Raw genomic sequence first — 24,026 nt, 5'->3', positions numbered from 1 at the left:
CTGTACCAGTCCTTTTGCAGGAAAGGCTTTGGAAGACTGCTTTGGGCATTTTTGCTTCTAGGAACTTAACAATTTTCCTTCATAGTTCCTCCATCTGTATGTTAGCTGAAAATGAAACTTAAGAGGATCTGTCCCCTCTATTTGCATGGGAGTTAGTTAGGTGTAACGTCACTGTAACTGCTGCAGTCACCCAATGCCAGTGACTCTTTCACTGTGCAACAGACCTTCATAGCATCTTACAGCAGCTACTAGTTTTCTGATGATAGAAGCTGTGAGGTCAGTTGTAAACCAAAGCTCTTTGGCCTTAGTATTGTACATATAAGTGTGTGCGCCACATAAACCTGTTGTGCAACGTTCCTTTGGCCAAGAGATGCTGGCAATAGTGCTGTACAAAATTCTGATAGGCCATTAACTGAGCACCAGGCCCATCTATCATTTCTCCTTCCTTTATTTTCTAGACCTACAAAAGACACACGAGTTCTCCTGGTTTTGTTTTGTGACAGATGGTTGTATTGATGGACCCAAGTGAAGATTCAGACGACATCTTGTGAGCTAACAGTTCCCAAGAAAAAACATTTGTATTCGATATGGTTTTTGACCACACAGCAACCCAGGTAACATCCTTCTCTCATCCACCAAAAGCCTGAACATTAGAATTATTTTCCCTGGTTTGGTGAAAGCTTTTGGTGGATGAGTAGAACTGTGTCCCCCAGGATCCACATGTCCACATAAAAGGTGCTGAAGGAAGGAGGGCTTTAAGGGTTTTCCTTTCCTTTGTTAGAGAAGGAGGGAGATCTGCAGTGCTCAGTATGCCCTCTCCTTTTTGTCACTGGGATTACCCAGAGGCAAGCATCTGAGTAGAGATCAAGGGCCTGGTCTCCTGAGGTGTCCGGTGAATGAGGTCATTGTCACATTGTTTGGCTCTGTAGTTCATGCTCTTTCTTTCCGTTGTTTTATGGGCTAAGGAAACGTGTTTTAGAGCCCTTACTGATCTGTGTTTTGCAGACAGATTTTAAGTTCAGTGTGAAGATTTCATCAGCGCCTGTATTTTGAGATCCTCGTCGTGTGCTTGCTTCTCACAAACAGTTCGGGTATCTGTTCTCTGTTTCACATGAAACTTCAGTGCAGTACCTTTGTATGCTAGACACATTTTTGGAGGCCCAGCGGAACTACTCAGTAGAAAGGATAAGGTCAGGAAGAGAATTTACTCCCTTCTTGAGCAGACACAAATCAAAAACAAAGCATTCCCTGTTCAGAGTCAAAGAAAATAATCACGTTTGAGAGCATTTATTTTAGCAAGCTCCAGTATCTTGCCTGCCTTTAGAAAATTCAATAAATATCTTTGCTTTTCTACTCACTTTGATGGATCGAAATTCAAATGGCTCACGAATAGTTCCAAAGCCCAGGAAATTTGTAGAATATAGTGAGAAAACAATGGGGAATGCAATTAGGTACAGATTATTTGGACAGCTGTTACGCCTGACCAAAAGCTTATGCCCTTTTGACTGAATTAGGAAGTAGTATATGCATCGAGAACCAAAAGCCTGATAAAAGGAGTCATTTCTGGCTACAATGCAACCATTATCACCTATGGTCCAACAGGTAAGGTAGTCCCTGTGCTGTACTGCTCCAGATGGATAAAATATATCTGTACAAACTATAAGTGAACTATAATGCCAATTAGTTGCTTACCTTGAGGACAAAACCAAAACATTAAAATATCATTCTCACAGGGAAGCGTGGCTCTTCCCCAAATGCTAAAGCAACAGCAAAGCTAGCCTAACTTTGAAAACTCACTTAATTAGGGTGGAATTCAGAGGAGATTAATCTTCCCATTAAAAAGAAGGAGCAGATGAGGGCATCTGTGTGCAAAGCTAGAGACAGTTTGATCTTAGGGGAATAGATGTAGCTGCAGAAAGAGCCTGTTACTACATTAAAATACATTTCTATCCTAGCTTTAAAGACCAGGCAATTAAATTGTCTACCTGCTGTCCATCTGCAAGTCCTTTTCCTACCCTTTTCAGATAGCACTTGCCGGGTCTTCCTGTGGCAGTGCTACTGAGGCAGGGAGAGGCAGGAGAAACTGGAGGAAGCTAGGGGATGAAGAGTAGAAATCAGTAGGAAAATGGACTTTGTTCATATTGGAAACTTGCTCATATGGAAGTTGTTCTTTGCTGTTCTTTGTATCTTTAACAGGAGCAGGAAAAACCTACACCATGTTAGGGACAGACTGTGAACCAGGAATTTGTGTCCGTACTCTTGATGACCTCTTCAGGGCCCTTGAAGCTACCACAGAGAACATGGATTACACAGTCTCCATGTCCTACTTGGAGGTGAACTGACTGGATGCCTTAGATCCAGACTCTGAGAGTTTAGCAAGTCTCTGGGAGTAGGTTTCCTGGGAAGCAGGGTGTCCAAGACTGCCCATCATGCAGCGCTCCCCTTAGGACTCTTCCCTTATGAGAGGTTATCAAGTGTACATCCATGGGCCAGGTCTGGGCTGTGGGAGTTTTGTTCAGCCCACAGGTTTCCTATGAGTCTTCAGTTGTGTCTACGCTGTGTGCTGGAGCCTGGTGCCAAGATGTTGGGACGAGTGCTAAGCTGTTACACCGTACAGCCATCCTAGTCCATGATGGAAAGCCATAGAACCATGTTAAGCAGCTTTGCCTGGAAATGGGTTGTACAGTTTGAATCTTCCCTTCCTCCTTTCCACCTCAAAGAAACATAGGATCGACTCAACCCCCTTAGCTGATCTAAGGGCTCAATACTAGTCTCACGCCAGCCTCTCTTGCCTCTTATCCTTAGATCTATAGTGAAGTGATCCATGACCTACTGAACCCATCATTTGGGTTCTTAGACCCGAGAGAGGACGTCAGAGGTAGCATCCAGATAGCAGGAATTACGGAAGTCTCCGCTACCAATGCTCAGGAGGTACCTCTCCATGATGAGGAGAAATAGAGGGGTTTTGTGCTCACATGTAACGGTACTTGAAAGTTTCTTGATGCTTTCCTGTTGCCTGTGCCTTCCTCAGTAGAAAGCACTTTGTATAACAAGACTGCGATGGGACTGGATTAATGAAACTGGTTGAAACACAGAGCTAACCTCTTGCTAGCTTTACTTCCCCAGAGTGCATGCTGGTTCCCTGCAAGGACAAGAGTGCTTTGATTTGCATACCTATCTTATGTCAACAAGCTATTTGCAGAGGGAGGAGAAATAGTGGAAATCCTTTTGAGCTACACTGATGTGCACTTCTACACTCTTTTTGATGAGTGTGTTTTCTAAACTGTTTGCTGGCTGGGGTGGGATCATCTCATTACTATGTTCTGCTATACCATATATGGCACGTTGCTTTGGACATGAGATAAATATGCCTCCTGCAGCTGCTCATGAGACAAGGCTGGATTCCCCGGCCTGCTGTGCAGGGTCTATGAAAGCATATCCTCATTTCAGGGTAAACCAGGGCTGTGTCTGTGTCTGTTACTTTGAAGCAGTAGTGTTGAAGCTCTGGCAGCCTAAGAGTATAGGCATGCAAAGCTTGGTGACATACGTAGTATCTTTTATTAGACCAACTAACATCATTGGAAAAAAAGTAAACTAGCTTTTGGGTGCAGCCTTTCTTCAGGTCTGAAAAAGGAGTGAATTTTACAGCTAAACAGAAGCTGAGGACGATTGCTTTGAGTTCTGCTAGATATGTATCGGTATGTCTTCAGTGAGAAAAAGCAGCTGGTACCCGTGGAATAGCAGGAATGTTGGTGAGGTAGAGAATAAGGCAACTCTCTCCTGTGAGAAGGAGAAAACCTTTGCACTTGGAGAGGTGATCTGAGCGGGAGAGATTCTAAATATTCAGTATTTCTGCTGAGACCAGGGTTTTTGGTGTGATGAACCTTAATGAACCTTAATTTTGAAAATTGCCCTTAAAGGAGAGTTATTTAATCTCCTTTAAGAAATGAGATGTCAGAGATGGGCTATCTTTTTCAAGAAGCGTACTTCTACCAGCTTGTGTGCCTGTCTCAGAGAGAGGCTTAATTCTGCACTCCTAGGTTCGTTTGCTGGAGGCATTGCTTTGACATTCAAATCCTGACACTGGTGATGTCGCATGCGTTTCCCAAGTGCAGGCCCCACCATTCTGAAGTGCGTGCTCTGTCTGTCTGTTCCTCCCTCCCTCCTGTCCGTCCAAACAGACCCAGAATCAAGGCAAGAGAATGAAGGAAGGAGCGCACATCAACTACTCACCGCTGGCTCCGGGCAACTGCATCAATGCTTTGAGCAAGACGGGGGGCAGTCGGGTCCAGTTTGTCAGTTTTTGAGACAGCAAACTCACACGCTTGTTGAAGGTACTGTACCCTGCAGGTCAATAAGGAGATTGGCATGTTCATTGCTGGTGTTACCACCCAAATCAGACAGTGCTTGAGAACTGACCTTTGTCATTTGTATTTATCTGTGCATTGTCTTTATCCAGCTAGAAACATTGCTCCAGGGTCTTGCACGGGCTTTGCAATGAAATCAGGACTTGACTTGGACGGTACTATCTGCATAACAAATATATTGTCTTGTGATCTGTGATACGAAGGACAGACCTCCTACAGGGTAAAGGAAATTCTATAGATCTGTGTCATATGTTTTTAATTTCACAAGTGACTGGTGACTTTTAGAAGCTTGTAGAAACTTACGGACTTTGAATGTTTCATCTCTTCTGTCAGATTTGGCTGAAATTGGCCAATAAACGTGGACGTTATTGGGGCAGGAGAAAGAATGACTGGCAGTAACTGTGTGCTATTGTGAGCCTTTATCCTCATAGGAAACGAGACAGACCACAGATGTGCTCTTTGTTATACTGGTTATTTTATGGATCCCTTACGACTTCATACATTAGCCTTACCTTAAGCCTTGGTGCTGAGTCTACTACTGTCTCTGCCTGACAGATGTGTTTTCTAAAGGATGGGGGCAGGAGAAGGGATGGAGGAAAAAACGCTGACTTCTGTTGCGGGTAGAAATGAGAAGCTGCCAGCGTTTTCACGGAAATTGAGACTTTCTTGCAAAAACTTCTTCTTTAGTAAAAAGTTAATTACTTATTGATTTTGGTGTTGATGGAAAGAGGTCCTAATGAATAGCCTTTTACCAGCATTTCCTTCGCTCCTAATTGGGATTCTCCACTAGAATCTCAATGAACTGCTTGCTGGCTACCCAGCCACTGCATTTAATATGGAGCAGTAAGCTGCTGTTGCTTTCATACTAAACACGGCAATGTTGCATTTGTCTAGGGCTCATTGGGGGGAACAGCAGGACTGTTATGATGGCACATATCAGCCCAGCAAGTACCTGCTTTGAAGAATCTCGAACAACCTTGATCTATCCTTACCGAGCACAAAACATCAAGACACAGGTAAAGGAGCAAGCAACCCACAGGAGGTGTTTTATAGATTAAAAGCAGGCAAAGGAGAACTGGAAGATCCAGTAGATGGAGGGAACATTAACTTGAAGGGGCAGTGCTACATGGCTCAACGAGATTGATAAAAGAGTGATGGAGAAGAAAAGCAGGTGAAGGGAACAATCAAAAGGTGGAGGCGTTTTAGGGTACGCCCAGTCAAAAGGTGGAGGCATTTAGGGAGGGCGTTTAAGCAAGTGGGTAGCACATGAGAAGAGAAACATGAAGGATAAAGTGAAGGGGTAGAATAAGACAAAGGCAGAGGATGAAGTGGCAGGTACAGAACAAGATGCAGAACATGAGGAATGATGGATGGAGGACAGTGAATTGGGGATGCCACAGTCGGGAAGCTGGGCTTGGAAGAGGACCTGAGTACCTGCAGGGAGAAGGAATAAAAAAGGGAGGCCTAGGGGGTGAAGGAGGATGAAAAATGGTCGGCAACTGGGTTTTTGATCTTTATGACTTGTAGAACTCTCAGTATTTTCTCTGTGGAAGCCAGGACCCTGGCTTTTCTCTGTTAGCTTTTGTGACTCTCCCAGAATTGGTTCAGGGGCTGAAAACCACTAACCTACAAACAGTCTCTGCAATCATGAGGGCAAGTTCCCCACCCCTTCACAGCGTTCGGGGTCCTGCCAACTGGAAGGGGAGGTTGGTTTGCCCCCACAGTACCAATAGTGGACCGTTGGGACAAACGATCACATCTTCTGTCTTGCCACGTAAAATGCAACCTACAGAACACATTGGCCAGTACACCAGCATCATCACGGACCTCCGCAGGGAGATAGAGCATCTGAAGGCAAGGATTGAAAGCCAGGAGAAAGAAAAAAGCGCAGTCAGCTCTCACCCCAGGGAAGTGCAAGGTAAAGCCAGGGCAAGAACTGCCCTGGGGAAATCTGGAGTGACGGGAGTGGGAGAAGAGATGTGCAGCTGTGTGGATGTGTTGTCGCACTGCTTGGAGGTGAGGGGGATGCTGGCTCAAGCAATGCTTAGGAAGGAGCAGAGCAGAGAGTATGGCCTTAGGGGCAGAGGAGGAAGGTAAGAGATCTGAAGCTGTCTTTCTGTGTGAGCCCATCTCTGACGTGTTGTGGGACTCTGGACAACACGGTCAAGCCTCTCAAAGTCTTCCTAATGCTAAAATGTGATAAATTTAATGTACTTGCTCTTGAAAGAGCTTTTACATCAAGTGGTGACCTATGGAGAGGTGATAGAGTTTGTAGCCTGCATCATCTCAGGCTTTGATGCTGTGTCAGGACCCAGAGTGAGCTCCATTGTATGTATCATTGCATTTTATTAAAAAAAAAAAAAAAGGCTTTTAAAACATTGTTTATTCTGCCCTGAGGATTGTTCCTGTAGTCAGTGAATCTGGCAAGGAATGAAATAAAAATGGTCAAGTTCTCTGATAGACAAGACCTGAGAGGTATAATAGGCCTCTGCCACCAATACCCAAGGTCACTTGCAGAGAATTTATAGAGGACAAGGGCAGGAACTTGATACTTTCGGGAAGGTGGAGTGTGGAAAGGGGGGAACAGATGTCCCTGCAATGCAGCCTCCTCTTAGTACTCATCCAAGCATCACTGATGAAATCTATTTATTATTATCTATAATATAATCATAAAGGTACAACAGATCTCTTAAGCATATGATTAACTTCAAGAAACTGCAGAACGAAGAGAATTCCTGTGAAGGAATGCCTTGTACCATGTGAACTGAGTGGCTGGGCCCTAGAGAAGTTTCACAGGGACTTGGCATAAGTTGATCTAACCTAATAGATCAGAAACGTCTTCTCCTGCAGCAGAGATGTACCAAGACTCAGAGGCACGCAGTCAGCAAGAAATGAACAAGCTGCGGGTACAATTGACTGGGGCTTTCAGGGAGCAAATGGAGTTGTGCCGCAGCCTGATGGAGCTGGAAAACACCAATGTTGAGCTGCAGGTTGATACCTGCAGGCACCTGCTAACAATCACAGAGTGAGTAGCTCTAAACTCACCATAAAAAATGCTAATGTTCCATGGTTCCCCTCAAAAAATGATTAAAGGATTTCATTAGCAGAGGGTATCTTAGTCAATTTTAGTGGTAAGATCAAGCATGGGATTGAGAGGTTTACCAGCAGGGAGAGAGCAAATGCGGTGCCTGGTGGCATGCATAGGGTCACTCCTCGACTCACTGAAGCTCTGGCTTTCACAGGCCAAGAGAGAGCCCATGTCCTACATCAAACAGGAAAACAGCTTCCTCCCTATATGCATCCCCATGCTGGGGGGAGGACGAGGATTTGGTGGCTGTTTTATGTCAGGACTCTTCAGGAAGAAAAGACTCACCTAAAACTATGTAATTCTTTATCTGATCTTGTTTAGAATTGATAGGTTTCTAACAGATTAGAAAAGCCATCCAAGAGCAACCAAAGGCAGCAGTCTCTAAAGTCAGAAGTGCCTCAGATAGTCCGAGTCACTTAGATACAGGTTTATGAAACTAGAGTCTACCATTTTCCCCATACCTAGCTTTCAGAGGTATCTAGCCCATAAGAAATAAGTACCTTTAATCCCTGGGTACCTTCAAGTCCACACAAATTAGCCTTAGACTAAGGCGTGACATTTGCAACAGGCAATTTCCCTGTGTTTGTGAAGTGTTTTCCATGCAACACTGTATTTGGGCATAATTCCATATTGGAGTCAGCAACATATCATCCTTTCTTCTGGACAAACAATAAGTAGGTGTCAGTTTCCTCTCAGTATTGCTACCTGTACACCTAATGCCTCTGTCAATTTTATATCCTCTTAGGAGTTTGGTCAGTTGTAGCTAAAACAGCCTTCACTGCATTTGTGCAGATGCAATTTGTGATGAGGGAGAGAAAAGCGCTGTTCTCCTTTCCATGTAAGACCATACAAGAGGCTTGTTTTAAGTCTCCCCAGATGTGAGGCTGCTAATTGTAGTCTGCTATATGGTTTGCTCAGCTGCAGAGCAGTCTGGACTAATTAGTTCTGCTGCCATCCAGTCAGAGCTGGAGCAGCACTTAGCAAATGCTCAGAGAAAAGCTCCCAGATGGAGATGACTTTACCCAGACAAATCACCAGTGAGGATCATCGGGAGGTGCCGAGACTCCTTTGTAGATCCCATGAGCTTGAGGTTGGCAACACAGAGCTGCAGGCAAATATACTGTACCAGGAGAATCTATCGTGCCAGAAAGATTTTGTGATACAGCAGCTGCAGCAGCACGTGTTGTTCTGTGAAAAAATTATTCACCAGCAGCAGACGCTGCTAAAAGGTAAAACAGCACCTTTGCTCCTGCTCTGTCGTTATCTCTGAGCTTTGTTTTCTGGTGCCAAGCTGGGGAACAGCCTAGCCAGAAAACCTTGTTTCAAAAGTCACAAATGCACGGCTTCTTTAGAAGTGATCCTTAACTCTTCCTCCCCATCTCCACTCCAGCCCAGGACGTCCCTGTCCCAGAGACACTGGCAAAGTAGCACCACCTGCACTCCTCTGAGCTGGAGGAGGGGACACTGAACTGCCTGCTTCTGCTACATTCAGTGAGGTCCAGCATGCTCAGGGTGAGGCAGAGCAGGCCCTCGGGTTACAGAATCCACAAGGCCATAGATTCATGCAGACCCAAAGCCTGGCTGGGTCTTAGTGCCCATCAGGAGCTGCACAGGGTTTTCCTTTGCGAACGTAGTGACTCCGTGGAGCTCTGCTCTTCATGCCTTCATTTCAATTCAGAGAAGTCTTAAGGCTTTTAGAGACAGAGAAGGAACCGTGCAGGGCTTTGCATAAGCCAGCATGTTCATCCTCTCAACCATTGCTTTGGATTTGAGAGAGGTGACCATAGCTTGGTGGCAAACTGCAACCCAGTTACGGGTTATGTGGCCAAATGTGCAACTCTCCAAGTGATTGCTGAAGGAAGTCCTCCTATTTGGAGGCATCTGCTTGCCCACAACATTGGGCATTGAGGGACTTGGGTCTTGTCAGCAGGAAGAGAGAAGATGCCTGTGAAAACTTCCATGTGTTTTGCGACTGTAAGGGGCTGCCAGGAAAATCTCACAGAGTCCTGAGCAGGAAATCCAAGCAGCAGTCTCTCTTGTCTATTTTGACTATCTTGAATGAATGGGACAAAGAGTTGGGTTCCACTTGGAATAATAAACTTACTGCTTGTCATGTTGTTATACGAGAGATTAAACTACTTTGGGTGCTCTTTCACGAGAGGGGAGCTGGTAGCATGCGGCTGAAACTACTGAAAAGAGCCTGCGGCATCAAGAGCAAGAGTGTCTTTGTGACCAGAGGCTGGGAGCTTGGACTTAGAAGAGGGAATTTTGCAATTTGAAAAATCTGTTCAGGATCCCGCAATTCTTCCCTCTTCCTGCAGCCCCAAGACAGCCCTTTTCTGGATATAACTCAGCATCTGGATCTAAATAAAGATGAGGTCAGAAAGGGTCTACCTGGGAACATGACAGATCTTCCCTGGAGAGGGAAGTTTGATATTCCTTCCATTATCCTGCAGTCAGACAGGTAATGTGGATCTTGCTCGTTATCAGATCTATTCTCTTACAGCACAGTAACCTGGCAATTAATTGCAGAGGTGGTATTAGGGCACTCTGGCTAATGGCAACTGCACTGCAAGACCAATTTGACAGGCAGTTCAAAGAGCCAGAGACCCGTGCTGAGTACTTGTGGGATCTGGGATCATCCCTCTGTTGATAAAAGGCCCGTGTTTTCACCCATATTAATGTATTTGCATATTCTTTCCATAGTGACAGTTACAGATCATCTAAAACTACGCCCTGTAGGAAAGAGGGGAGTCTGGATACTCATCTCAGCCCAACTTTCTCTTGTTCATCCAAAAACCGAGTTCAGCAGGTCAGTGTGGTGGCAAATGAATTCAAGGCACATTGGTCATGGATAACACTTTCCTCTTGAGATGGCAGAACATGCATAGCACATACGCGTACGTATGGGAAGGTAAACGGTGGTAGCCAATAAAATCTACTCCAGGAGCTCTGGCCTGGTGTTTAAGGCATGGGATTCACTTAGGAGGCTAGGGCCGAGCTATCACCTCCAGCCTGGACTTTCCCTCTGCAGGGACCACCCAGTCTCCAGTGTGCATAGGGGAGACAGCAGCACCTTCCTATTTCACAGGTAGACAAAAACTGACGGGTTGATACTGGAGTGATAGGAGTTGTAAACAAACAGATGCACCTTGCAACATATGCTCTGGTGTGAGGGGACCTGTCCAAGATGACCAGCTACTTTTACACCCCTAGCTGATCCACTGGGCCTTGATTTGAAGATTTATAGACACTGATTTCGCTTAGCAACCCAGAACAGGAAGGAGAGGCAGGGGCTCATCAGCTGCTTGCTTACAGCAGCTTGCTTGCTTACAGCAGCTTGCTTGCTTACAGCAGCTTGCTTGCTTACAGCAGCTTGCTTGCTGACTTATCTTGTAGGCATGGCTGAATATAGATACACAGACAAAAAGCTTTGCCTTGGTTTCCCCATTCATAGAAGCAGTTATAGTAGTATTCCAGGTGAAACATGATGTCTTCCAAATGTTTGTAAATACTTTGAAGAGGAAAAAGTCTCAAAGCTTTAAATAACAAGCAAATACTGGGTTGTCTTAGGCTGCCATTGCTCTGATTTTTAGCTGAAACCGATGGGTGCTGCTGTAGGAAAGATGACTCCTGGGCTGTGTTCCCCCACCTATCTAGACTTATATGGGAAAAAATCAGCTGTGGATGTTGCTCTTGTTCTCCCAAGCCTGGAGACCTTGAAGGACTTCCCTCATTGCAGTCAATTGGTATTCCAGAGCCCAACCCAGAGGCCTGGGAACCAAACTCCCCTCAGCCCCCTCCTCTGAGGAGGATGTGCTCAAACTGGGAGGCCAAATCCATTCCAGAGTCTCAGATGAAAGACAATGCAAGTATCAGGAGTTTCATGTCAGAACCCCCAGCCGGGAGAGTGCTGAAGAAGCTGAAAGATGGGGAGATGTCTGCTGAAAGGAACATCAGAAAGAAAAGATATCACTCTCAAACCAAACTTCTACATGGTAGAGCCTTGTATTTCTTTCTAATGGGAATGGGCTGAGCAGAAGGCAAGACCCAATGGAGATAGGGTGGTTTTCAGAACAGGATAAGAGAGACATGGTACCAACTGCAGGAGGAAATAAGTTAAATTTCTTCTATGATGTCATTGACTTCCTGCCTAAACAGGATGACCCAAACACAGGTGTAAGAATTAGTGTTCAGGTGGATTCACATGTAACACAAGCTGCTGATCTTAGTCTAGTCATTCAGACTGTTTGACATACAAAATCAGCCTCAGTAAGGGGCCGTGACATGACAGGCTGAACCAACTATCTGTCAGCCTCAGTTGTTTTGCCCCTATGCAGATAGAGAATGCCAGGATGAGGTTAGGAAAAGCGGGTGCCCAAACCTTATTAAACTGAAGCTGGAATCCTTCCCCATTCTGGCAAGGGATGTTTACTGGTGCTAATCAATTTTTCTTAGAAGTTTGTTTTAAAAAAGATCAGTATTGGTAACTTGATTTACAACCCTACAATTTATTTTCCCTAGCTATTAGTGACTCATGTGTTGCAAGATTTTTTTTTTTAAACTATGTTCTGCTCTCACAGTTTATAATGAAGTTATCTCTCTCTTTGATAAAGAGGGGAATCCACGACAGGTGCTGCTAATAGACAATACTCCTGCAAGCACTGTTCAGCAAAGCAATGCCGATCACACCAAAAGACAGGTCCTACAGAAGCAAGTCAAAGGTGAGCACATGAGATATGGGGCTGGCTCAGGAGGTACTACTAAATTCTTCAGCACTTGCTCTGTTGCAATCTGAACCTAAGAGCTGTAAATGCAACGCAAACGGCCCACTTGAGAAAGGGATCACATGAGTATGCCTCTTACAGCCAAGTGTTAAGCCTTTCTTTCCAACGCATGACGGTAGCAACATTTCAAAATTAGTTACCCTCCATCTCCCTCTTAGCCAAAAATAACTTCTTAGGAAGAGAACGTAGCATTTTCAGAGGTGTTGATAATCCCAGTCTAATGCACATACACAAAGCACGAGGTTTAATCTGAATTAGCTATGTGACAGTATACTACTTCTGCTGAATGGAATTGATTGATGATATATTGCTTCCACAGTGGAGTTGAATGATGATCAGAACATCTCAAATGCCCTTGGATTCTTTTAAAGGCAGATCCAGCACCTTTGCAAAACTCATGTTTCTGCAGTGCCAAGCTATCTGTCTCTTTCCCATTCTGACTAGCAAGGAGACCCAAACCGAGGTGTTTACTTTACACTAGGGCAGTCAGATAAAATGCTTTTGTCGCTGTGAGAAACTTAATCCGGTACTTCATCTTCCTTCATGTTTAGGGCCTGCAGATGGTGCCAGCAGCCGGCAGAAGCAGCAGTTAGCCATAGGCTTGAGGAACCAGCCGAAAACAAAATACAAGTCACCAGGGGGAGCAGGATTCTCTGTGAGCCCCAAGGGAGGGTAATTTGGAGGTGTTGGAAGCTGGGAAGTGAGTGCAGGGGAGTGTTTTTTAGCTTCTGTGCTGTGATGCTGAAAGCAGAGGGGAAGGTGAGCAGAGGGGGGAGGCTTCTTATACCTTGTAGACGTTGTCTTCCATATCCGTACCACACGTATTTTTCCTCTGTACTGTGCTCGAGCTGTTAGTTTCAGTTTAAGACACACAGGGTGTTAACAACGTCCAAGAGAGGAGGAAAACCTCATTTTCCTAGCAGTGTTGTCCTCCCAGATGTCAGCATAGAGTCCAAACTGCCTTCTTCCCAGCGCAAATGTGTGGATGCCACCTATGCATTCAAAAGGCTCACTGATTATTAGAGCCAAACGTGAACGTCCTAGAAATACCTTCCCCATTCTTTCCCACTGTTTATGTCTGTTGCTGTGAAGCTGAGAGGTGTAACGCAGGTCTGGGATGCCGTTTGGGTGAGCAGCCGTTTGGCTGTGAGAGCAGCCAGAGCCTGCTATAAGCTCTTTTCCATGTAAAGAGCACTTCAGATCAGACTGCAGCAGGGAGAAGAGGCGTAGTGATGGGTGAGGATCCTGTTCTGAACTAGCCTGGAAGTGAATGGAAGGCATATGTTTTTCTTTTTTTGGAGAAAACAAACAAAAAAAGACTCGAGCCAGCAGCCTTGTCCTTTAGGGACTTTTTTTTTTTTTAAGGCATTCCTTTCCCTGCTTTTTAAATAAGCTACAACTAAAGTGGGTCCTGGTCATACCAATGAATGCGTATTGACTCTGGGTCCCAAACAGGAGTGGTTTCTCTCCCGGGTTGCCTGCAGAAGTATCTAAGATAACAATCTCGGTGCATTCGTGCATTTTCAAAGGGAGCAAGACTCTTGTCACAGTTGCAATACTTGTAAACGAGTTCTCCTACATGTTTCTGACTTGCCATGTGACACTGCATGTTCCCTACCCCTCTGTGCCTCTTGCTTTGCTACCTGTTAAGGAGATGAGGGATAAGTTCATTCTGGGGACGAGGAAGCCTAAATCACTCATATTTAGAAAATGCCTTAAACCCCTGCTGTGGAATGTAATACAAGTATGCTGTATTTCAGCTTACTGGCTATTTTGGCGTAAGCCAGCACTGCTGTTCCTTGTTAAACAGGAAGAGGTGCCGTTGCAGAAGCAGGAAGGTTCCGAAAACTTGTTCTCTGGGGTTAACTCTTCCCCATACACAAAGGTATTAAAAAAAGGACACAGAGACAGAACAAGCACAGACTCTGCGAAGGTCCTTCACAAGCAGTGAAGGACCGTAGGGGAGGGGAAAACAATGTTATGGGAGAAAGCTTCGCGCTGCATCACCGTGAAAGCAGCCGTGTTTCTGGCAGAGGTTGGGGCCTCCAGCCCCAGCGCGTTGCGTTCCTGGGCGTCGCGCGTTCGGCAGCACGCGGAGCTCGAGGATTTTCCAGGAGCGCTGGAGCCGCTTTGAGCGAGCGTCGCGCGCTGCCTCATCCCCTTGCTTACAAAACCTCCCTGTGGAGTCTACGTAAAAGGTGGGGACGGAGCCTTCGGCGGTGGGAGCTGCACGCGGCCGAGGGGTGCGATGTGGTCCCAGAGCCGCCGCGGAGGCAAGGCGCTCCTTCCCCTGCTCAGATCAGGGCTTTCTTCCTCCTCCTCATCGCTTCTGGTGACTGAGGAAAGGGGCTCTAGGCACTTCTGGCCTTTCCAAGCAGCAGCGCTATCTGCGCTGCCTGCGGTTAGCTCCGCTTCCCTCCCGGCGAGGAGGCCCAGTCCTCCTCGCACCGCCTCGTCGCGCTCCCTGAGGCCCGGCGAGGCCGCTGAGGAAATGGCGCGCGGCGCCGAGGCGGGGAGCCGCCGCGCGGGGCCGCCCGCAGGCAGCGGGGCCGCCGGGGCCGGGGCGCGCCGGGCGGGGCCGGCAGGGCAGAGCAGGGCGGGCCGGGCCGGGTCCTCCCTCCCCTCCCCTCCCCTCCCCTCCCCTCCCCTCCCGCCGGCGGGCGGAGCGGCGCCTGCGCCGCGGCCCCACGGGGACCCCCCGCGCCCGGCGTCTCGCGAGAGGCGGCGGCGGCGTCCGGGTAGCGGCGGGACGGGGCCGGGCGGCGGCAGGCGGAGGGCGAAGGCGACACCGGGGCTGCCGCCGGCGCCGCTGCCCCGACGGGAGGTGAGCGCGGCGCGGCCTCGCCCCGGGGGCAGCGCGGGGAGCCGGCCCGGGGCTCGCTGAGGCGGCGGCGGCGGCGGTGGTGGTGGTGGCGGGCGGGCGGGCGCCGCCTGCGCTCGCAGCCCCGCGGCGAGAGGGGCCGGGGCGAGCCCGGGGCGCGCTCAAGTTTGGAGCCGCAGCTGGAGCCGGAGGGGTCCTTTCCCCGCGGCGTTGCAGGCGATAACGCGCGTTTTATTCCTTGTCCTCCAGCACCCGCGCTGCTCCCCGGGCCGGCGGCAGGACGCGGCGGATCCTGGTGCCCGCCGAGGAGCCCTGCGCCAGGTACGCCCATCACCGCGGCGGCCGGCCCCACCGCTCCGGCCTCTCCGCGGCGCGTCGGGAGGCGCCTCGTCAACGGCCGCGGGATAACCGCCTTCGCTTGGCTGCGTTGTGCAATGGGTTTTGCAACTCGCCCGCGCTTCCCTTCCCCGCCGGGGTCTTCCTCGCGCGCGGAGGTGGCCGAGAGGCCGTGGGGCGCCTGCTCGCCCTGGGGCGGCGGGTGGGTCGGGGGTTCTCCTTGTTTGAACTCTTGAGACGTTTCGTTTTCTTTCTCCCCCTAACTTCTCCTGCAAGGCTTGTGGTGTAAAAACAGCTGGTCAGGCACCTGTGAGGTTTCTCGTGCGTGTTAGGCTGAGGTCGGCGCCGTGTCCGGGCTCGGGACCTTCTCAGGGCCGCGCAGTCGCGGGAGCAAAACCCTGTCCTTGAGGAAACGTTCCCATCCCCGATGGGAAAGGTGGCTTTTAACAGACGACTGAGCGTGGCTTAGTAAAGGCAGGTAATTAATTCAATTTGAACCACGTTGACGAAACTTCAGTACGGAGCTGAACTGTAAACAGTAGAAAATGACACTTAAATAAGGTATTTCCAAGGTAAACACAGACGGCGTGAGTTACAGGGCTCTGATTTCGAGCTCGTTTGGAGAGCTGGTGTTGACACGCAACAAATGTTCCAGGTTTTTCTTGGCCCCATCCTAGGCACCGAGGCTTGCTGAGACTCTTCCTGTGTTTGTAAGGCCAGGGATGGTGGGTGTGCTTGCAGCCTGCGACAAACATAATGACTGAACAGAACACACATTTTGGGAGTTTCCTAATGGAAAACTTAGAAACACAGTTATTCAGACTACTTGCAAGTGTGAATGTTAGAGAAGAGGAGGCTGGTGCTGCCAAGCTGGTACAAGCTAGGCTTTGTGACAGCGATGAGAGGGAAGGTACTGGGATAGCTGCATAGGTTAAAACTTCCTGTTGCTAATCCGTAGTATGTATACGTTAAGTTGGGGTAAAACACACAATGCAAGCCCCTGTTTTTTGCTTACGCTGAGTGTTTATACTAACGTAACTGTTGATGTAATTACACGGCTGAAAACTTCTCTAGTCTATGCAAGACACCAGATTTTAGAAAGTTAGGGAGAAGCAGCTTATTGAATGACGACCGAACATTTCACGTTTGCTTGGCATGAAATTCTTTTCTGGTTATTGGTACAGTCTCCATCCGGTTGGGGTGATGGGAGCCTGCTGCTTGTTCCCCCGCACCTAGAGAGAGTCGATGACTTCGTTTCACTCCTCTGGAGCCTTGTTATTCCCTAAGCCTAACCAATAACAGGTGCATACCACTGTATATGAGTAAGAAAGCTAAATGGTTCAAGTGATTGCTGGTGAGAGAAATTGCTACAGGGGAAAGCATCAATTTGTATTTCTTTTTTGTGTATGTTTTAAAAGTTTTCATTCCGTCTCTTTTCCCCTTGATCCCTTCAGAAGCAGACAAAGCTAAAGCAAGCTATCTGAAATCCTGTGTTTCTCATGCGTTGAACGAACAGGCTCTGGAGGAGGGATCTGGTGCTTAGTGCCTGATCTGTGCCTTGTGCTTCCCTGCAAGGGGGATCAGGAGGAGTGGGAGAAGGGGAAACCTGGGAAAATGCAAAACAAGAAGAGATGGAAGCTGCAAAGTAGTCTTGGGAGACGGTCCATTTGAAAACCATCTCTGTTAACAGAGAGGGACTATTGTCCAGTGTTCCTGGTACAAACCCATAGGTAAGTTGCTTTGTTTTCTGTGACAAAGAGCAGACTTTTCCACTCTTGTGAGGGAGTGGGTAGAGCTGCAGTTACGTTCTTTTGCCAAGCGTAGCTGTGAGGGAATGCAGTCACTGCACAGATCCACTTTAGAGAGGAAAGCAAGAAAGAGACAGGAGTTAAGCTGATGCATGTTGTTTGCTCCCAGAACAGTTACAGAGTGGCTCTGGAGAGCATGTAAGGTTCCTCCATCCTGGAGGAGCTGGATCTGCAATAGCTTTCGCAGTAAGAGCAACAGGGGCATGTTCCTCCTTTCTGGCTTTAAATTAGATCTTGACTGGTCTAGGACCTCAGTGATTTGATGTGGCAACTTGTCGTGGGATTGGACCCGTGATGTTGGACATCACTGTCTTTACTAGGCTCGGGATGGGGAGAGCGAGTCATGGGTTCGCACCCAGGCCAGGTTCAGGCTGGCGATCATCATGTAACAGGGGGCTCCATAGGGTTATTTTAGCACTCAGCTTATTTTCCAGTTTGCTAGTGCCGTGTTGCAGAAACAGCTTTGTAGTGGACCCTAGTGTGCATCCTTACTGGCTGATGTCTTTGAGCTAAACTTGAATGTAAGTGCTTTGCTCCTCAGTGGAGGCTCTTCCTTCTGATTCTAGCAAGGAGAGGATGAAAGTGCGTTCCCTCTGATGTGCAGAAACCTCTAATTTGCGCTCTCAGTCTGGTATCTTTTATGAAGCCCTTGGGAAGAGGATGTGTCATAATCAATAGAGTAACTCTCCGAGTAACTTCTTTTTGCAGAAGACACCTCATGAGGGGAAATTAGGTTGCACTGTTGTTCTTTTCCAGAGTTCCCCTCTGGCACTGGTAGAGTTAATACAAGCGGAGTCATTTTGATTCTCTACTGATCGCCGCTGTGTGTGTCGGAAAAGCAGAACGCTCTGGCAGGCCTGTGTGCTGTGTCCTGGAAAGCAGGCTTGAGCCCTTGGGGTGCGCTCAGTAAAGCGACGTTATCGTGGTGGCTTTGACGAAGACCGTCCTTCTCTTTACCCGAAGGAATGCGTGTGCGTTGCCCGTGCCACACACGACGCCTTGGTTGCTTCCGTCACTGCTGAGGGGGTGATCTGTCCACGCTGGAGTGGGACAGCCTTGCGGAAACGTGGGCAGGCTGCTGCAGTGCCTGAAGCTGTGGAAGCTGCTGGGTACAGAGAAGGCAAAAAGAGATGCTCTTTGCTGCTTTCCAGAATTACTGCATTCCAGCCACCCTAAAGGTCCCAAACAGCATTGGAGACCCATTGTGCTGGGGGTTATACGCACAGCGGGCACTGCATTCATCCAGAATAGGAAGCAGTCCCTGCCTTGAACAGCTAATAGTCTTAAAAGCGAGAACAGATTCAGGCAAAACACAAAACCAGAAACCTGCCAAGCAGTAGACTTGGCAGCGTCGCTCCATTATCTGCTGTCGTTGGGCTGATATGCTTGGCCTTAAGCGCTGACGCACATATATCCTTTGCCCCTTCTTTAACTCTTTGCTCGTTGTTCTGCATGGTTCTTCTCGGATCTGTCCTCAGTCTTAACTAATGAAACGTGGAGAATTACTGCTGAGTAATACCTGCCTCTTGCTCCGCAATGTGTTATGTCTGCAGTTCTTCCAGCTCCTCTTGACACGTAGATTAGAAGCTTGAATCCACAAAACACGATATTTGGAGTTGCAGCGCAAGGCCATGCGTTAGGTCACCAGCTACACTGAATTTCTGGCTTGCTCTCCCTCCTAAACGTAAACAAACACACCAGGGTGGAAAAACCCCAAACCTTCAGTTCTGCGTTTTAGGTCTTTTGGGACAAACTGAGCTAATGCTTTGATATCTGATGGTATCCAGTATTGTTCTTCTGTTTATTAGCAAATTCTGATCTAATGTTTTTGGTCCAGCATTTGAAACCAGGACTTTGATTGCTAAAATCTTGCATTCCTGAGGTTTAATCTCAGCGTCGCTTGGACAAGTCTCTTAAATTAAGGCCTCTGTGAGCTTCAGAGGTACTGAGCAGATCTCCTTCTGCTCAGTACCTTGTGCATATCTGGACTCTCAGCTTGTTTGCATCCCTGTACGGCATGGGGCTGATGCTGTTCAAGAGCTGCATGTGAACTGGCTGGGGAACAATGTCTGCGTTTGGAGGGAAAGAGAGATCCAGTTCTTACTTTGAAAAGCCTCCTTTCAGGACTGCTTACAGGTTTTGTTTTCACAACTGATGCTTGTAGGGCTTGTTTTGAGGTCGTTACACAGAACAGGGATGTCTGCAGAAAGGGTGACTCTTGTTTTGTATCTGTATCTGCTTTTCTATGCTTGTAACCAGGTGCTGGACTATGCCTGGAGGGGAGAGGGGGGTTGCAGAGTGTCCACTGCTTTATATGACTTTTGAGGTTAAACCTTGCAGAGAGAGACTGTGTAAAACAGCAAACGTGGATTCTCTCCCAAAACATCAGGTAGCTGCTCCTCACTCTAATGCATTATCCTTCCCTGCCTGCCTGTGCCTGCTCCATGGTCCCAGGGGGCTTTAGGACTCTCAGACCTGTTAAACCTTGGGACCACCTGGTGAGGAGCGTGAGAAGAGCTTCACGTTTGTTTGCCGGGCAGGGAAATGGAGGCACAGATGCACTGAAAAGATGAGAAGTAAAAACAAAACAAAAAGCAAAAAAACCAAAAACCCCAAAACTGCTGCACCATCCAGAAATGGTGTTCTTCACTCCCTTTGTAACAATGATTTCCCACTTGTCATTGGTGATCAAGAGTTATTAGGGATGAAACATAAAAGACGTTAAGCCGGGAAAAGAGATCTTGACTCAACACACAGTCCAAACATTACTAAAGCATCCTTGATCTCGGGTATCGTTCGATTAAAATAACCATTCCTTTGGATTTGTATTGATGCTTGGCTTTTACTGGGGCCATGTCCCTTCAAGGCTTTCTTAGGAAAGCTTTTTATTTAATGACTGTTGTTGATGCAGTGGAGTAGCTACCAGGAAAAGTCATGGCGGCAGTATCTCCTGGGTGCGTTTACACTGGTTAGGTCAGATGGGGCATTCAGGTCAGTGGCGTACTCTGGACAGGAGCCTGCTCTGACCCCTGAGGCAATGGCACCCACAGCAGCATGTTGAATCTCTGATAGGGCGTTTATTTTCCACGCATAGGTAGAGAGCATTCTCTTGAGGGACATGAGACCAGTGTGATACCAAATCTTAAAATGATGGATCAAGCCCCCCTTTCTTCCTGTTGTGCGCTAGATGTATCTAAAAATCAAGGAGGTCCGAAAGATAGTTGGTTCTGGATGTTTTCTGCATGTAGTTGTATTTTTTTTTTTCAGTACTGTCAAAGTTTCCTCTGCAAACTTGAGAGCTGAAATCTGAATATTTTATTCTGTTAGTGAAAGCGGTGTCTCATGAAATCACATGACTCCAGAAGTTGGAGGTTGATGAACACAACATGGTTGCTGTGGAAACTGATAAAACTGCAACATGTTGTGCCTTCTTTTGTGCAGAAAATTGGAGCCTTCAATCAGTTACAAGTTGGGGTCTGAGGCCTCATGGAGGCCAAAAGATCCAGTCTTAACTCTGTCCCTTGGTTTGTAGGACCAAGTGAATTTTTTCCTTCTCCTGGACAGAGGAGTTGGTGAGAGCTGGAGCAGCAGCTGAGGGCTCTAGTCTGCCTTAGGGGTGTTTTGAGTGCTGATGTCTCCTTCTGTTCAGTTGCAGAACCAGACACGCTATTGGCACTGCCGAGGGAAGATCTACGGGAAGGGAAGTCAAGCTTTGTCTCTAAGAGAGTCAGCGCTCTCCATGTGGTCTTTGTGGGCACCTGAGGTTCACAGAGCTCTTCCCATGCAGAACTGGACAGTCAGCCCCATGCAGAGTCCTGATCCTGCAAAGTCATTCTCTCCAAACCAGAGCGCTTGAGGGATCAACTAACCTTATTTCTGGTACCTTTCCAGGCTCCTGGTCTGCAGCACCATGCTGGAACCCAAGCCTCACTCTGCAAGCCGGAGGTGAACTGATGTGAAAGCCAGCTATCACAGTAGCTGTCAGGATGACCAAAGCACGGCTCCTCCGTCTCTCTGTGGTGCTGATCTCCATCTTCATGATCCTCCTGATCATCGTGTACTGGGACAACGTGGGAACAGCTCACTTCTACCTGCATACGTCCTTCTCCAGGCCTCACTCCCCAGGGGCCATCCCTGGTATCGCTGAGGGTGCAGACTGGGAAGCCTTGCCAGATGTGGATGAATTTTTGGCAAAGCTGCTTAGTTCGAGCCTGAAACAGAACAGCTCTATCAGCAAAAAGACAGAGCAGCCACTCCTCCAGGGCTCCAGCAAGCCTGCGGCAAGCAATTTGGAGGAGAATGTGCGAGGCTATGACTGGTCTACACGCGACGCCAGAGCCAGCTTGGACCAAGAAAAACTGCAGGTAGAGAGGCAGAGAACGCTGCGGGAGTTTTGTGCCAATTCCAGCTTTACCTTCCCCACCAAGGAGCGCTCCTTTGATGACATCCCCAACTACGAACTCAACCACCTCATCGTGGACGACCGCCACGGCATCATCTACTGTTATGTCCCCAAGGTGGCCTGCACCAACTGGAAACGAGTGATGATTGTGCTAAGTGAGAGCCTGCTGGACCAGGGGGTCCCATACCGGGACCCTCTGGATATCCCGCGGGAACATGTCCACAATACCAGCACCCACCTGACTTTTAACAAATTCTGGCGCCGCTATGGGAAGTTCTCCCGGCACCTCATGAAGATCAAGCTGAAGAAGTACACTAAGTTTCTCTTTGTACGGGACCCCTTTGTCCGCCTTATATCTGCCTTTCGCAGCAAATTTGAGCTGGAGAATGAGGAGTTCTACCGGCGTTTTGCCATTCCTATGCTAAAGCTCTACTCCAACCATACCAACCTCCCCACCTCAGTCAGTGAGGCCTTCGGGGCAGGCCTCAAAGTCTCCTTTTCTGACTTCATCCAGTACTTACTGGACCCCCGGACAGAGAAGATGGCCCCCTTCAATGAGCACTGGAGGCAGGTTTACCGGCTGTGCCACCCGTGCCAAATAGACTATGACTTTATTGGGAAGCTGGAGACGCTGGATGAGGATGCTGCTCATCTGTTGCAGCTCCTCAAAGTGGACAGGCTGCTTCGCTTCCCCCCCAGCTACCGGAACAGGACTGCCAGCAGCTGGGAGGATGACTGGTTTGCCAAAATCCCGCTGGCTTGGAGACGACAGCTCTACAAGCTTTACGAAGCAGATTTTGTGCTGTTTGGCTATCCCAAGCCAGAAAATTTGCTTAAAGATTAAAAGTGATTGGATGGTAGGGGTGGGAGGGAACATCTGAAATACCAAAAATGTCTAAAGCCTCCTCATTTTTGCTCTTAACTCCCTTTCTCATACAGGTTGGTACAATGGAATCTATTTTTTCTACTGCTTCCCCTTCCATTTTTGCAATAATGCCAGAGTCCGGGATATTGCAGGCAGCTGCGCATATGCAAAAGATGCCTGGGTTTTTTTGTTATCATTGTTTTTTTTTTTTTTAAATGTCCTGATGTTTTGAAGTGGGTCTCTGCCCTCGGTCACTCTGCCAGCTGTGTCCTTCAGTAGCTTTTTATTAATACTTTTTAAAAATTAATATATTTCAGATATTTAATACGAAGTGTGTGTTGTGGCAAAGGGAGGGAAGGAATAAAAAAAAAGTCAAAGAAAAACTGCAAGAAATGATGCATCTGCCTCTGTGTGTTGTTTCAGGGCAATTTGCTATGGAGGTTTGTAGGGCACTCGAATCTCTTTGGGGTTTGTTGATGATACCTTTACCAGCCATGTCTGCTGGTAGCAGCTCTGAGCTGGGTTTAGGGCAGGCTGGATAGGTCCTGGCCCAGCCCTGGTGAACGGTACTGGAAGAATGCCAGTGCCGTGGTGACACACGCTGCCCCGTGGCCTGGTCATTAGTGCATTCAGCTAGGGCAGTTCCCTCTGGGATTGTATCGTATCCCCATTGCTGGGAGTGCTTTAAGGGGACATGGCAGGGATGCGGGTAGTTATCCCTGGAAGAAGAAAAAATACAAATTCCTTTTGATCAGCTTGTGTCCAGGTAAACTCAAAGGTGATTTGTTCTCAGAGCGCTAGTCGCTGCTTGTGGCACTGTGTCCTCATCTACTGCGTTTCTCTTTATCCCGAATGACTGATGCAGATTTAATCGTGTGCCTTGCTGGGTACCGCTGCAGGAGTGATGGTTGCCCACTGTGCTAGGAGCATGTGAGCTGCTTCCCAAAGAAAATTAATGCTTTTAGAGATACTTCTTGTGTCTCATCAGCTGAATCTGTGTTTCCATCCTTGCTCTGAATTGCTTTGCAAAAACTGGCTGCTTAGCAGATTTGGCAGGGAACTCTTTTGGAGCTGAAATGTTAATTATTTCCCTGGGCTGTAGATGGTATCAGTGATTAATATCAGGCAGGCCTCGGGAGACAGCCTCTTATTCTAAGCAGACTTCTTTAAACTGGCTTTTTACCCGGTTTATTTCCGAGTCCATCGGCCGGCATGGCTTTTCCTCTCTCCTTGCTCCTGTCTGTGTGTACATGTGACTCTTTGCATTGCCTGCTCCTCCTAGTGAATACCCTGTATCACACTTCTTACCTACAATTTAAAGGTAATAGCTAGTAGTTATGCTAGAAGCAAAGGATCTGTTTCTCATCGTATTCACGCCTCTCTCCTGTACTTTCTGCAGAGATGCTTGCAGTTTGAATCAGCCTGAAGCCATGATCAGGTTCTCAGTGCTTGGCTCTTTGCAGCTTGGGGAAAAAGGAAGTTCCTGTTTCTGAGTCATTATTTAAAACTAATAATAGAAGAGTGTTGATCTGTTCAGGGTTTTTTTTTTTCT

The 24,026-nt window shown here is 47.7% G+C and overlaps 2 protein-coding genes across 4 annotated transcripts; both read left to right on the top strand.

Annotated features, from left to right (window-relative positions):
• The first annotated feature begins 515 nt into the window (after window positions 1-515).
• On the top strand, window positions 516-21,156 carry LOC104153967 (kinesin-like protein KIF19). Its single transcript, XM_068908972.1, is given in 13 exon segments — window positions 516-614; window positions 1,515-1,602; window positions 2,197-2,333; window positions 2,806-2,931; window positions 4,182-4,350; window positions 5,262-5,411; window positions 6,160-6,285; window positions 7,218-7,392; window positions 8,530-8,684; window positions 12,039-12,179; window positions 12,794-12,914; window positions 15,313-15,384; window positions 21,099-21,156. Coding segments are annotated over 13 exon segments (1,617 nt in total).
• Window positions 14,948-22,781, top strand: CHST12 (carbohydrate sulfotransferase 12). 3 transcript variants are annotated; one of them, XM_068908738.1, is made up of 3 exons: window positions 14,955-15,066; window positions 15,313-15,384; window positions 21,099-22,781. In XM_068908738.1, exon 3 carries the CDS (start codon window positions 21,194-21,196, stop codon window positions 22,451-22,453), a length of 1,260 nt encoding a protein of 419 aa, XP_068764839.1. In that variant the 5' UTR covers window positions 14,955-15,066; window positions 15,313-15,384; window positions 21,099-21,193; the 3' UTR covers window positions 22,454-22,781. The 3 variants fall into 3 exon arrangements, with proteins under 3 accessions (XP_068764841.1, XP_068764839.1, XP_068764840.1); XM_068908740.1 differs by lacking the exon at window positions 15,313-15,384 and having other exon boundaries at window positions 14,948-15,066; XM_068908739.1 differs by lacking the exons at window positions 14,955-15,066; window positions 15,313-15,384 and adding an exon at window positions 15,412-17,129.
• The last annotated feature ends 1,245 nt before the right edge of the window (window positions 22,782-24,026 follow it).

This window comes from Struthio camelus, chromosome 15 (assembly GCF_040807025.1).
Source record: "Struthio camelus isolate bStrCam1 chromosome 15, bStrCam1.hap1, whole genome shotgun sequence".
Classification (NCBI taxonomy): Eukaryota; Metazoa; Chordata; class Aves; order Struthioniformes; family Struthionidae; genus Struthio; species Struthio camelus.
The sequence above is the reverse complement of the archived record's forward strand: the minus strand, read 5'-3'. Positions and strand labels throughout refer to the sequence as shown.

Bases quoted from the DNA above. Each gene is read 5' to 3' on its own strand.
- CHST12 (XM_068908740.1), top strand. From the start codon at position 21,194: ATGACCAAAGCACGGCTCCTCCGTCTCTCTGTGGTGCTGATCTCCATC.